This window comes from Heteronotia binoei, chromosome 20 (assembly GCF_032191835.1).
Source record: "Heteronotia binoei isolate CCM8104 ecotype False Entrance Well chromosome 20, APGP_CSIRO_Hbin_v1, whole genome shotgun sequence".
NCBI lineage: Eukaryota > Metazoa > Chordata > Lepidosauria > Squamata > Gekkonidae > Heteronotia > Heteronotia binoei.
The window spans coordinates 8,841,671-8,854,833 of NC_083242.1; the positions used below are offsets into that span (position 1 = coordinate 8,841,671).

General features: G+C 49.7%; 1 protein-coding gene across 1 annotated transcript in view; it reads right to left on the reverse strand.

The window, feature by feature from the left end:
- Nucleotides 1-13,163, reverse strand: part of SDK1 (sidekick cell adhesion molecule 1) — a 936,924-nt gene that overhangs the window by 68,470 nt on the left and 855,291 nt on the right. Inside the window, exon 38 of the mRNA XM_060260466.1 lies at nucleotides 3,650-3,765. Within this exon, the coding sequence (XP_060116449.1) occupies nucleotides 3,650-3,765 (116 nt within the window). The remainder of the gene's footprint in view (nucleotides 1-3,649; nucleotides 3,766-13,163) is intronic.

Here is a 13,163-nt window from a genome sequence, read left to right on the forward strand (position 1 = left end):
CCAAGCGGGGTCCTCTGCTCGGCTGTGTTCAAGCCTGTCAAGTCGAACAGCTACTCAGTTCCATCCAATGAGAGCCAAGGACTCAACCTCAGAACACAGCCAAGAGGCCGCCTGTTACAAGCCAAGCCATCAGAACAGCCCGTGCACCAAAAAAAAAGAGAAAGAAAACACGCAAAAAATGGTTCCACCGGGTTGCTCGCGGCTGGCCAAGCTGCAGCGCCAAATGACTCTGACTGGCTTAGCTGTTTTCCATTTGTGGCTCTAGCATGTGAAGCAGAGAAGGAGGCCTGGCATAGAAGGTGGCCCCAAGTGCCACCCCAGTGTTCCCCAAGGCTGCATAACTGCACAAAGCGCAGGAAATAGAAATCTGAACCACCTCCCCTCTTTGCTGGCTTGGCATATATTGCTCTGCAATTCAAAAATTATTTCTATAACTCCCCGAGAAGAGCCCTGCTGGATCAGACCAGTGGTCCATCTTCTCCAATTCCTGTCTAACACAGTGGCCAAACAGTTCCTCAGGATGGCCAACAGCAGGCAGAGAGGCTGAGGCCTTCCTAAGAACATTGGCAGAGCTCTGCTAAATCAGACCAATGGTCCATCTCGTCCAACATTTTGTCTCACAAAGTGGCCAACCAGTCTCTCTGGAGGGTCAACAATAGGCCATAGAGGCTGAGGCCTTCATGAGAACACCAGAAGAGCCCTGCTGGATCAGACCAGGGGTCCATCTAATCCAGCATCCTGTCTCACACAGTGGCCAACCAGTACCTCTGGAGGGCCAACAATGGGGCATAGGGGCCGAGGCCTTCATAAGAACGTCAGAAGAGCTCTGCTGGATCAGACCAGGGGTCCATCTAATCCAACATCCTGTCTCACACAGTGGCCAACCAGTTCCTCTGGAGGGCCAACAATGGGGCATAGGGGCCGAGGCCTTCATAAGAACGTCAGAAGAGCTCTGCTGGATCAGACCAGGGGTCCATCTAATCCAACATCCTGTCTCACACAGTGGCCAACCAGCCCTGCTGGATCAGACCAATTGTCCACCTGCACCAGCATCATGCCTCACACTGTGGCCAACAAGTAGACAAGAGGAAGAGTCCAGTACCGCCTTAAGGATTAACAAAGTTTGTGGTAGAGTTTGAGCTTTTGTGAATCACTGCTCACTCACAGCTCCTCCCCTGTCACAAATTTTATTAGTTTTCAAGGTACTTCTGGACTCTTATTCTTTTCTGCTACTACAGACAAACTTACACAGCTACCCATCTTGATCCACTGACCTGCCAGTTCCTCTGGAGGGCTGACAATGGGGCACAGTGGTCTTCCCCTGATCTTTAATTTAATTTAATTTTTTTATTATTTATATCCTGCCCTATCCTGCAAGCGAGCTCAGGGCAGCTTACAACCAGTGCTCCCTCTAAGCTGCAGAGTCTTGTGAGCAAAAATTCTACTTTGTGAGCTACTGGCATTAAAGTTGTGAGCTACTGCATAAAGCAGTGTGCTCTGGGGTCATCCTTCAGGAGCTAAGACAAAAATGTGTGAGCTGGAGGCTAAAAATATGTGAGCTAACTCACACTAACTCATCTTAAAAGAAGAAGAAGAAGAAGAAGAAGAAGAAGAAGAAGAAGAAGAAGAAGAAGAAGAAGAAGAAGAAAGAAGAAGACCACCGCAGATTTATACTCCGCCATTCTCTCTGAATCGAGTCTCAGAGTGGCTCACAATCTCCTTTATCTCCTTCCCCCACAACAGACACCCTGTGAGGTGGGTGGGGCTGAGAGAGCTCTGACAAAAGCTGCCCTTTCAAGGACAACTCCTGCAAGAGCTACGGCTGACCCAAGGCCATTCCAGCAGCTGCAAGTGGAGGAGTGGGGAATCAAACCCGGTTCTCCCAGATAAGAGTCCGCGCACTTCACCACTACACCAAGCTAGAGGAAACACTGCTTACAACAATAAAACAACATATTAAGATTAAAATCCACATATCGAGATTAAAACAGCTTCAGTGCCTTCTGGTCACCATGCTGAAGGGCGGATTCCCCATCTCGGACCTCCCGTGCCCATGGGGAACACTATCTTAGGGTCTCCAGCCCTGCCCACAAATGCAAGTGTTGAAACCCTTGGCTGGGGACTCTACAGACATGATATTCTTCCTATGAGGAGGATGCAGAAGAAATTGGGGGGTGGGTCCTCAACATATATTCCCTTGGGTTAACATCAACGATAGCATGCACATGTTCCTTAGCATCCCACTGCCTATCACAGCTTCCCAACGCATGCACAAAGACTCAGATTAGCACCCCAGGGGTCTTTTTCTAGCAGGAGCTCCTCTGCATATTAGGCCACACACCCCTGATGTAGCCAGTCTTCCTGGAGCTGACAGTAGGCCCTGGAATAAGAGCCCTCTAAGCTGTTGGGCGATTGGCTACATCAGGGGGCGTGGTCTAATATGCAGAAGAGCTCCTGCTAGAAAAAGAGCCCTGCGTGCAATCTTTTTACATAAGCACTTTTCCTACTACGTCCATGTAGGGAAAATACTGTGACTAGAGCAAATTGTTCCCACCTGAGAGATTCAGTGTGGATGCCACCCTCCAAGTGGGACCTGGGGATCCCCCCAGAATTACAGCTCGTCTCCAGACTATGGAGATCACTTCCCCTGGAGGAAATGCAGGCTTTGGAGGGTGGATTCTTGAGCATTGGATCTCACTGAGGTCCCTCCCTGTCCTCCCCCAGGCTCCACCCCCCAAATCTTCAAGGGTTTTCCAACCTGGATCTGGAACCTTATCCCCCCTTCACCTGCCTGTGGTATATAACCTAGGAAAGGAAGGAAAAGTCCCCTGTGCAAGCACCAGTCGTTTCCGACTCTGGGCTTTCACAACGTTTTCACGGCAGACTTTTTACGGGGTGGTTTGCCATTGCCTCCCCCAGTCCTCTACGCTTCCCCCCACAGCAAGCTGGGTCCTCATTTTACCAACCTCGGAAGGATGGAAGGCTGAGTCAACCTCGAGCCGGCTACCCAAAAACCCAGCTTCCGCCGGGGATCGAACTCAGGTCGTGAGCAGAGCTTAGGATTGCAGTGCTGCAGCTTTAACACTCTGCACCACGGGGCTCTTGGTATATAACTCAGGGGTATATAAATTAGGGGGGGTATATAACTTAGAACACTCCATGAGAGCTTTAACTCATACATACATTGAAAACAAATTTTTTAACCGCAGCATTTTTCACATATTTGGGATTATTTTACAGTCCCTTTTACAATATACAACGTTTTCCTTCGTTCGTAGGACTTCCTGAAGTCCAATGCAGCTGCGACTGCAGTTCCCAAACTGGTGTGGCTGCAACTAGACTGCTGCTTCCGCCCACTTTCGGAGCAACCTTCTTCAAGCAGCTCGCCAAGGGATACAAGTTCAGTATATTTGGCGCGGCTCTGCTCATCTCTAAGGATCAAGCACGGCTTCACACTTCTATTTGTCTTTAGCTTCTCTTGAAAGGGCCCAGGGGGGAGCCGGCAACCTCAGTTCGTCTGGCTCAGATTTTTCTATTTCTGTCTGACGCTGGAAGGAAGCGCTAACAACACTGAAAATGTTTGCAGCGGTGGGGAAAGATGGCCGTAGACACACAGATACACACACCGAGAGACACACAACTGGCTTGCCTTGTATCCTTGAATGTTCCCGTTCCGGCTCTCCACAGGAGGCGGCTCCCAGGTGACTTCCAGCTGGCTGGCGGAAAGAGGGTTTATCTGGATGTTCTGGGGAGGCATGGCTGGCGCTTTGGAAAGAAGACGGGGGGGGGGGGGAAAGAAGGAGAATTAGAAGCCGACGCAAGCGCCAGGTGGAAACGGGCCTGAGACAGGCACTGAGAGTGGTGCAAACACCTCAGCTTTCTTTCCTAGAGGCTGCAGACACCTTTCACTAATTCTTTCGCAGGCCTCGCTCCCTCCTCCCCAAGCCTCTGCCTGCTTGGTTCTCCTTTCCCATTTCTGTTTCTCCTTTTTGCCTGCCTTGAGGTTAAGGGGAGTTGGGACCTCTCCCTCCCTCCTCTCCCCCATCTGCTCATGCATTAGCTATGTCAGTACAAAACCTCTTCTCCCACTCCAAGTGGTGAGCGGCCAGAAGGAAAGAGAGATATTCTCATGGAAGCGGCCTGCCGAGTGTTTTTAGGAGATGCAGGTATTAATCTGTTACCCTAAGGCATGTGATGTCAAACATGCAGCCCAGGGGCCGAATTAGGCCCCCGGAGGGCTCCTATCAGGCCCTCGAGCAACTGGCTGTCATCATCTTCCTCCTCCCTCTCTCTTGCTTCCTTCTGCATCACAGCTTGTTTTGCCAGGCTTGCTCAATCGCACAGGAGCTACAGAACAAACCCTCTATTTTCTCCATTGGCTGAGGCTCCTCCCTTAGGGAGGAGCGAGAAGGAGAGCTTGCTTTGCCGGGCTCTCTCAGTCACACAGCAGAGCTACTGAGCCAAGCCCCTCTTCCTTCTATTGGCTGAGACTCCTTCCCCTCCTGGTCCCCTGGGGAAGGACGGAAAGAGCCAGAGTTTCCTTTGCCCAGTTCCCTGGATTGCATGGGAGAGATACAAAGAAAGCACCTTTAAGACTGAGCCCTAATGTTTTATTTTATGCTTTTAAAAAAATCTTTGTGTTTGTCTCTGTCCTTTATAAAGTTTATATCTCTGTCACCTGGCATTACATTTTATGACACACATGGCCCAGCCCAACAAAGTCTCACTTATGACCAATCCGGCCCTCATAAGAAATGAGTTTGACACCCCTGCCCTAAGGAGTTGTGAGGGTCTCATGTGGTTTGTTGGGGGAATTAGCTAGTAGGTAACCCAGGACAGCAGAGACCTCTCAGTGGACACCCTGAGGACGTCTGGCCCATTGATTTACTGGAAAAATTCTCCATGGGCCACTGCCCTGGAAGGCCACTGGCTAGCAGAGGCAGGAGTAAGCTGAGCAATGCAAAATATCCTCCATGCAAAACAAAAGGATTCCCTGCACACAGAAAGCTAGCATGTCCGAGAGAGGACCTCTAGCCCAGCTTGGTTCCCCAATGTGCCTCTTTTTTGTGTTTAGGAACAATTCTTCATGGGGAAGAAAATAGTATAGAATCCTAGGGTTGGAAGGGACCTCCAAGGCCATCTAGTCCAACCCCCAGCACAACGCAGGAAAATCACAAATACCTCCCCCCCCACACCCTCCCAGTAACCCCTGCTCCATGCCCAGAAGATGGCAAAAAACCCTCCAGGATTCCTGACCAAATTGTGTGCTTTTGATCTTATCCCAAGTTCTAGCTGGGTGTTGTGTGATATCTCTAACCTGTTCTCTATGGACCCCACACAGAGAGAGTACGCTGAGGGTAATACAACGAAGAAATCAAAGACGCTTAAGCACAGGGGTGTATCACTGGTGACTTGGATCAAGTTAATACATGTTGTAGCACTCCTATATTATTTCATTTATTTCATTTATATCCCGCCCTCCCCCACCACGGCAGGCTCAGGGCGGCTAACAACATTCTACAATCATACAATAACAAGTAAAACCTTAAAATTACAATATAGAGCAATAAAACATTAAAATATTAAGTTAAAACCAATCCAGTAATACAGTTGTGATGCGGTATAGATCTTTAGACCGCATTGGCGGACCCTTGGTTACCGTTTTTCCTAGCAGTCCGAGTATGCTAATTTAAAAAGGGTGGTCTTGCAGGCCCTGCGGAACTGTTCAAGGTTCCGCAGGGCCCGCACCTCCTCTGGGAGTCGGTTCCACAGGGTAGGGGCCGCGATCGAAAAGGCCCGTGCTCTGGTACTCTGATATTTAATTTCCTTCGGCCCAGGGACAGTCATTAGGTTTTTCCCGGTTGACCTCAGTGCTCTCTGGGGTTCGTATGGGGAAAGACGGTCCCTCAGGTAGACAGGTCCTCGGCCATATAAGGCTTTAAAGGTAACGACCAACACTTTGTACTGGACCCGGTATATAATCGGCAGCCAGTGCAGTTCACGTAGCCCCGGCTGTATATGTTCCCGTTTTGGGAGTCCCAACAACAGCCTGGCCGCCGCGTTCTGCACTAGCTGCAATCTCCGGGTCCGGCACAGAGGTAGCCCCAAGTAGAGGGCATTACAGTAGTCTAGTCTTGAGGTGACCGTTGCGTGGATCACTGTTGCGAGGTCCCGGCGCTCAAGGAAAGGGGCCAGCTGCCTTGCCCGCTTCAGATGGAAGAATGCTGACTTGGCAGTGGCTGCTATCTGGGCCTCCATCGATAGTGAAGGCTCCAGTAAAACACCCAGACTCTTTACCTGGCGCGCTGCTTTCAATGGCGCACCATCAAAGGTCGGGAGAGCTATTTCCCTTCCCAGAGCGCCGCGACCCACGCATAGGACCTCTGTCTTCGCTGGATTCAACTTCAGCCCACTCAGCCTGAGCCATGTCGCAACAGCCCACTCAGCCTGAGCCATGTCGCAACATTACTATGTATGGGTGTGAAAGGTGGACAATGAAGAAAAGCTCATGAGAAGAAAGTCGGTTCATTTGAAATGTGGCGTCGGAGGAGGGTTTTACGGATACCGTGGACCGCCAAACTGACAATGATGTGGGTTCTAGACCAAACCAAGCCTGAACTCTTCTCCAGAAGCTAAAATGATTAAACTGAGGCTCTTGTACTTTGGTCACATTGTGAAAAGACAAGAGCAGGGCTTTTTTTTTGTAGCAGGAACCCTTTGCATATTAGGCCACTCCCCCCCTGATGCAGCCAATCCTCTAAGTGCTTACAGTAGGCCCAGTACTAAGAACCCTGTAAGCTCTCGAAGGATTGGCTACATCAGAGGGGTGTGGCCTAATATGCAAAGGAGTTCAAAACACCCCTGGACAAGAGTCACTGAAAAAGACCATCTTGCTAAGAAAAGCAGAAGGCAGCAGGGAAAGACGATCCAACATGAGATGGATTTACTCCAAGGAAGCCACAAGGGCCCTCCGTTTGCAAGACTGGGGCAAGGCTATCAACGACAGGGCGCTTCGGAGAACGTCAATTCATGGGGTCGCCGTCAGAAAGAAGCAACTTGACGGCACTTAACGCACACACAAAGTGCAGAAACTCATTTCAGGCCGCGTAACTCGGACCCGCTTCGGGAAGGCAGTCAAAACAGCATATAAAGGAATAGCACCCCCTGGCTGTCTTCTCCCTTGCTCCAGCCGAGTCTTGTCTACCATGACTGACAGTGGCTCGCCAGGTGCGCCGTCACTGGGTCATGGCCAGGGCTGGCCCTAGACCGTCTGGCACCCTAGGCAAGGGTGGTGTAGTGGTTAAGGCGTAGTGGTTTGGTGTAGAGCCAGTTTGGTGTAGTGGTGAAGTATGCGGACTCTTATCTGGGAGAACCGGGTTTGATTCCTCACTCCTCCACTTGCATCTGCTGGAATGGCCTTGGGTCAGCCAGAGCTCTCGCAGGAGTTGTCCTTGAAAGGGCATATGAATATATGAAGCTGCCTTATACTGAATCAGACCCTGGGTCCATCAAAGTCAGTATTATCTACTCAGACTGGCAGCGGCTCTCCAGGGTCTCAAGCTGAGGTTTTTCACGCCTATTTGCCTGGGCCCTTTTTAGTTGGAGATGCCGGGGATCGAACCTGGGACCTTCTGCTTGCCAAGCAGATGCTCTACCACTGAGCCACCGTCCCTCCCCAGCAGCTGCTGTGAGAGCCCTCTCAGCCCTACCTACTTCACAGGATGGGGGGAGGAGATATAGGAGATTGTAAGGCGCTCTGAGTGATTCAGAGAGAAGGGCGGGGTATAAATCTGCAGTCTTCTGGTGCCCCCCCCGGCACTGATAATGTCAACCAACGACTTGCCTGGGGTGTCCAATTTGGCTCCCCCAGGAGGTCGGCACCCTAGGCAATCACCTAGTTTGCCTAGGGGCAGGGCCAGCCCTGGTCATGGCCCCTCCCCTCAGCCCGCCCCTTTCCCTTGCTTGCAGATAATCTCTAGCCACAGGGTTCAGGAGCACCACCTTCTAGCTCCGTGCTCATTTAACACGCTGCAAATCCAAGGCATAGAACACTCACTTACCCAAGGAAGGCAAGTTCGGGTTATTAGTTCCTCCCAAGAGCTTATTTTTAAAATACATACATACGCACAAATATATATATATATACATTTGCATACACACACATACGATGACCTTTATAAGCCACAATTTTTTTTTCTGCTCTCCTTTCTCTCCGGGGTTATAAAATAAAATAGTAATTAACACCCACTCAGCCTGACACCAACTATTTATTTTGTTCTAACTGTGCTGTTTCCATATTATCGCTGCCCAGCCTGCCGTTAATGGAAATGTTAATAACCAGAGCCAGGTTGTTGTGACAGATGCTCGGGCTCATTATCAGAAATTCTTATTTACCGCTCCATTAAACGACAGACTCACACACCCCAAAAAAGGTGGTGGTGGTGGGGGAACGGGAAGGGGGGGGGGGTAGATGGGAGAAGGAAAATATATATGTATTTTTTAAAAGAAACAATTCAATCAAAAATAACTGGAGGAATTTTAAGAACCGCATTAACAACCTGCAACATAAATGATGTGTGAGTGTGTGATTTGTATTTGTGTGTGTGTGTGTGTGTGTGTGTGTGGCTTGCCTCCGGTAACTCCAATCCACAGACTGTCATGCAATTGAAGAGAAATAAAAAGAATGGAAAAAATTGAGTTTGCTCTTACTGCTGTTGCTATGAGTATTTCTTGTACTCAGGGGTGGAATTCTAGCAAGAGCTCCTTTGCCTATTAGGCCACACACCCCAAGACTCTTGTAAGAGTCTTGTAAGCTCTTGGAGGATTGGCTACGCCAGGGGTGTGTGGCCTAATAGGCAAAGGAACTTCTGCTAGAATTCCACCCCTGCTTGTACTTCTATCGCTAACGCTACTGGTGGTGATGGGAGGTACTGCCATGTCTCACACTGCTTATGGTAAGTAAGTAAGTAAGTAAAAATTTTATTTGTATCCCGCCCTCCCCCGCCAAGCAGGCTCAGGGCGGCTAACAGCATCCGAGAATAAACAATACAGTAATAAAAACATTAAATTAACATTAAAACCAATCAATACTTAATTAAAACATTACTAAATCTGACAGTAACATTGTTGTTTGACGCTATACCTGTCAGTAGGTATAATGATAACAGATCCCTGGACTGGACCATTCTGGCGTTTTCCTTTATTGTACACTTATTGTTCAGCCGTTCATAAACGCCAGTTTGAAGAGGGCAGTCTTGTAGGCCCTGCGGAACTGATCAAGGTTCTGCAAGGCCTGCACCTCCTCTGGGAGCTGATTCCAAAGGTATGGGGCCGTGATAGAAAAGGCCCGTGCGCGGGTAGTCTGAAGTTTAACTTCTTTTGGCCCAGGGATGGTCAATCTGTTTTTCCCTACTGACCTCAGTGCTCTCTGGGGCTCGTACAGGGAGAGACGGTCCCTCAGGTAGGTCGGTCCTCGGCCATATAGGGCTTTAAAGGTAATGACCAGCACTTTGTACTGGACCCGGTATACAATCGGCAGCCAGTGCAGTTCGCGTAGCCCCGGCCGTATATGTTCCCATCTTGGGAGACCAAGCAACAGCCTGGCCGCCGCATTCTGCACTAGCTGCAACTTCCGGGTCCGGCACAGAGGCAGCCCCATGTAGAGGGCGCTACAGTAGTCCAGTCTTGAGGTGACCGTCGCATGGATCACCGTTGCTAGGTCCTTATGGTAACCGTGTAGGGTTTTCAAGGCAAGAGATACGTGGGGGTGGCTGGCCATTGCCTGCCTCTGTGCAGCACACCTGGACTTTCTTGGTGGCCTCTCATCTGAATAATAATCAAAGATGACCCTGCTTAGTTTCCGGTATCTGACAGTGGTGGTCTTGCCATTGCCTGCCTCTGCGCAGCACCCCCAGACTTCCTTGGTGGTCTCCCATCCAGGGACTAACCAGAGATGACCCTGCTTAGCTTCTGAGAGCCGACAAGATCAGGCTAGCCTGAGCCATCCAGGTCAAGAAGAAGAAGAAGACCACAGCTTCACACCTCGCCCTCCTCTCTGAATCAGAGTCACAGAGCGGCTCACAATCTCCTTTATCTTTTTCCCCCACAACAGATACCCTGTGAGGTAGGTGGGGCTGAGAGGGCTCTGGCAGAACCTGCCCTTTCAAGGACAACTCTGCGAGAGCTACAGCCGACCCCAGGCCATTGCAGCAGGTGCAAGTGGAGGGGGGGGGGGAATCAAACCCGGTTCTCCCAGAGAAGAGTCCGCACACTTAACCACTACACCAAACTGGCTCTCAGAATGATGTACAGAGAAGGCTGCCTGTGACCAGCAATCCTCACAGCTGTTCTCTTGTGACAAAATTTGAAGTTAGGCAAAATTCACTCCAAGGTCTCATGAGAGGCGATCGTGCTCCCGAAGATGAGGCTTCGCACAGCAATCTGGCACTAACCAGGTATCCGTGAGCACATGTATGATGTGAAGTTGGAACTTCTCCAGGTTCTTCCATCAGTGTTCATGCATTCGTCTCCCCATCTGCTGGGGAATGTCTTAAGTTGAAGGGACATAGGAGCACAAAACGGGAGAATCCAACCCCATGAGCTCATGCTGTGAAAATCTCTCTCTCAGACACACAAACACACACGGGTTCTGTATGGGGTGCAGATTTATTGGATCCTAAAGGACAATAATGCCTCTTCTTTCACTCTTAACCTTCAAAAGGCTCGCTACAATGGAGAACCAGTTCCTAAACCAAGAGGTTTTTCTCCCCAGAGGTACAAATAAACAGGCTACTTAGCACTGACCAAGACTTTCCTGTGTCAACCAGACAAAACATCATCTTCCTCAGTCCGGATAGAAAGTAGGAGGCACTGTTCTTGTATTTTAAAAATCCTCAGGTCTTAACTCCAAGGCAGGGGAGCTACAGGAGAAAGCCCCACATTCAGCAGGCATGGCCAACGGTAGCTCTCCAGATGTTTTTTTGCCTACAACTCCCATCAGCCCCAGCCATTACTGGCTGGGGCTGATGGGAGTTGTAGGCAAAAAACAACTGGAGAGCTACCGTTGGCCACCCCTGTTAGAGAAACCTTCTGACCGAGGTTTGGCTGAGAACTCGGGGGCAGGCACAGCCTTGAGATAACGAGGGCCCAGCAGGGCTTTCCTGAAAGCCCAGGAGGAAGTGAACCCCCTTAATCCCGCAAGCGACTGTGTCTATGTTGTCCTGCAAGGCAGCACAAAAGAAGATTTCCAAAGATTTCCAAGAGCCGAGAGTCTTTAGCTTCATCTCAGTGAGCTGCCTAAAATAACCTCCACGAGATTGTCGGGGGTTGCGCTTCTCACAGCCTGCTTCCGTTGCGTTGCTCTCCTTCTGTACCTTCAGCGACATTCAGTTTGTTCCAAATATATATATTTCCCTGCCCCCTTTTGATAACTATCGGTGAAAATAAATAAATAAAGGAATCGTAATGTGCTTAAAGGCAGATACAGCATCAGCTCCCAGATTAACAGCAATGTTTCATTCTCGTGGGGTCTCTGTTTGGTGCAGTGGTTAAGTGCGCGGACTCTTACCTGACAGAACCAAGTTTGATTCCCCACTCTTCTACTTACAGCTGCTGGAATGGCCTTGGGTCAGCCATAGCTATCACAGGAGTTGTCCTTGAAAGGGCAGCTTCTGGGAGAGCTCGCTCAGCCCCACTCACCTCACAGGGTGTCTGTTGTGGAGGAGGAAGGTAAAGGAGATTGTGAGCCGCTCTGAGACTCTGATTCAGAGAGAAGGGAGGGGTATAAATGTGCAGTCTTCTTTGTAAATCTTTCATTTTAGACAGCCAAATGAATGAAGGTCAGTCAGTTAAAGATCCCGTTAGGCAGTGGCACAGGGTAATTAGGACCTAGAGATCCACAGCACGAAGACCTGCATATCCAAAGGCAGATCAGTGACTCACAAGGTATCAAGCTTCACAATCTACTTATAGGAACAATGGGAGGAAGACCAGAGACAGGAGAACAACCTTACGTGCCCCGACATCTCTGGATATCTCAGACAAAGAGGAGCCTGTGGTGAAACAGAGAAAGAAGGCCATGAGGGTCAGACTACTGGGACAGGTGTTGGGGGCAAAATTAGCAACCTGGATTTCTGCAAGTGTCCAAATGAGCAAGGGAGGGAGGGAAGTCAGCATGAGATAGCCTAATCAGGTCAGATCTCAGAAGCTAAACAGGGTCAGTACTTGGAAAGGAGACCACCAAGGAGGACAGCAGAGGAAGGCAATGGCCAACCACCTCTTCTTCTCACTTTCCTTGGAAGCCCCTTGCTGGGTCTCCATAAGTCTTGGATGGGAGACCACCAAGGAATATTCCGCAGAGGAAGGCAACAGCAAACCACCTCTGCTTCTCAGTTGCCTTGAAAACCCTTTGCTGGGGTCACCATAATTCTTGGATGGGAGACCACCAAAGAAGACTCTGCAGAGGAAGGCAACAGCAAACCACCTCTGCTTCTCAGTTGCCTTGAAAGCCCTTTGCTGGGGTCACCATAAGTTTTGGATGGGAGACCACCAAGGAAGACTCTGCAGAGGAAGGCAACAGCAAACCACCTCCACTTCTCAGTTACCCTGAAAGCCCCTGGCTGGAGTTGGCATAAGTCAGCTGCAAATTGATCAAGACAGATATGATCAAGGAAAACAGCCCCACATGACCAAGTGTTCTGGATATTATTATTATTAGTTTATTTATATTCCACCCAGTCCCCCGTAGGGGCTCAGGGCGGAGCACAACATAAATAAAAATCACAATAAAATCATATATTAATAAAAAGCAATTACAGTTATTCCATAAACAAAATAGCTCGGCAGAACAATTATGATGAGATGGTGCAGCTGGACAGTGCAGCGAATCAGCGCAGTAGGATATACAGTAGGGGAGGCCAACCGATCTAATGGGCAGATGCCCGCCGCCTCACCCGAAGACCTGGCGGAACAGCTCCGTTTTACAGGCTCTATGAAAGAGAGTCCCTTGGACTGCAAGAAGATCCAATCAGTCAGTCCTAAGGGGAATCAACCCAGACTGTTCCCTGGAGGGTCAGATGCTGAAGCTGAAGCTCAAATACTTTGGCCACCAAGTGAGAAGGAAGCACTCCCTGGAGAAGATCCTGATGCTGGGAAAGACAGAAGGC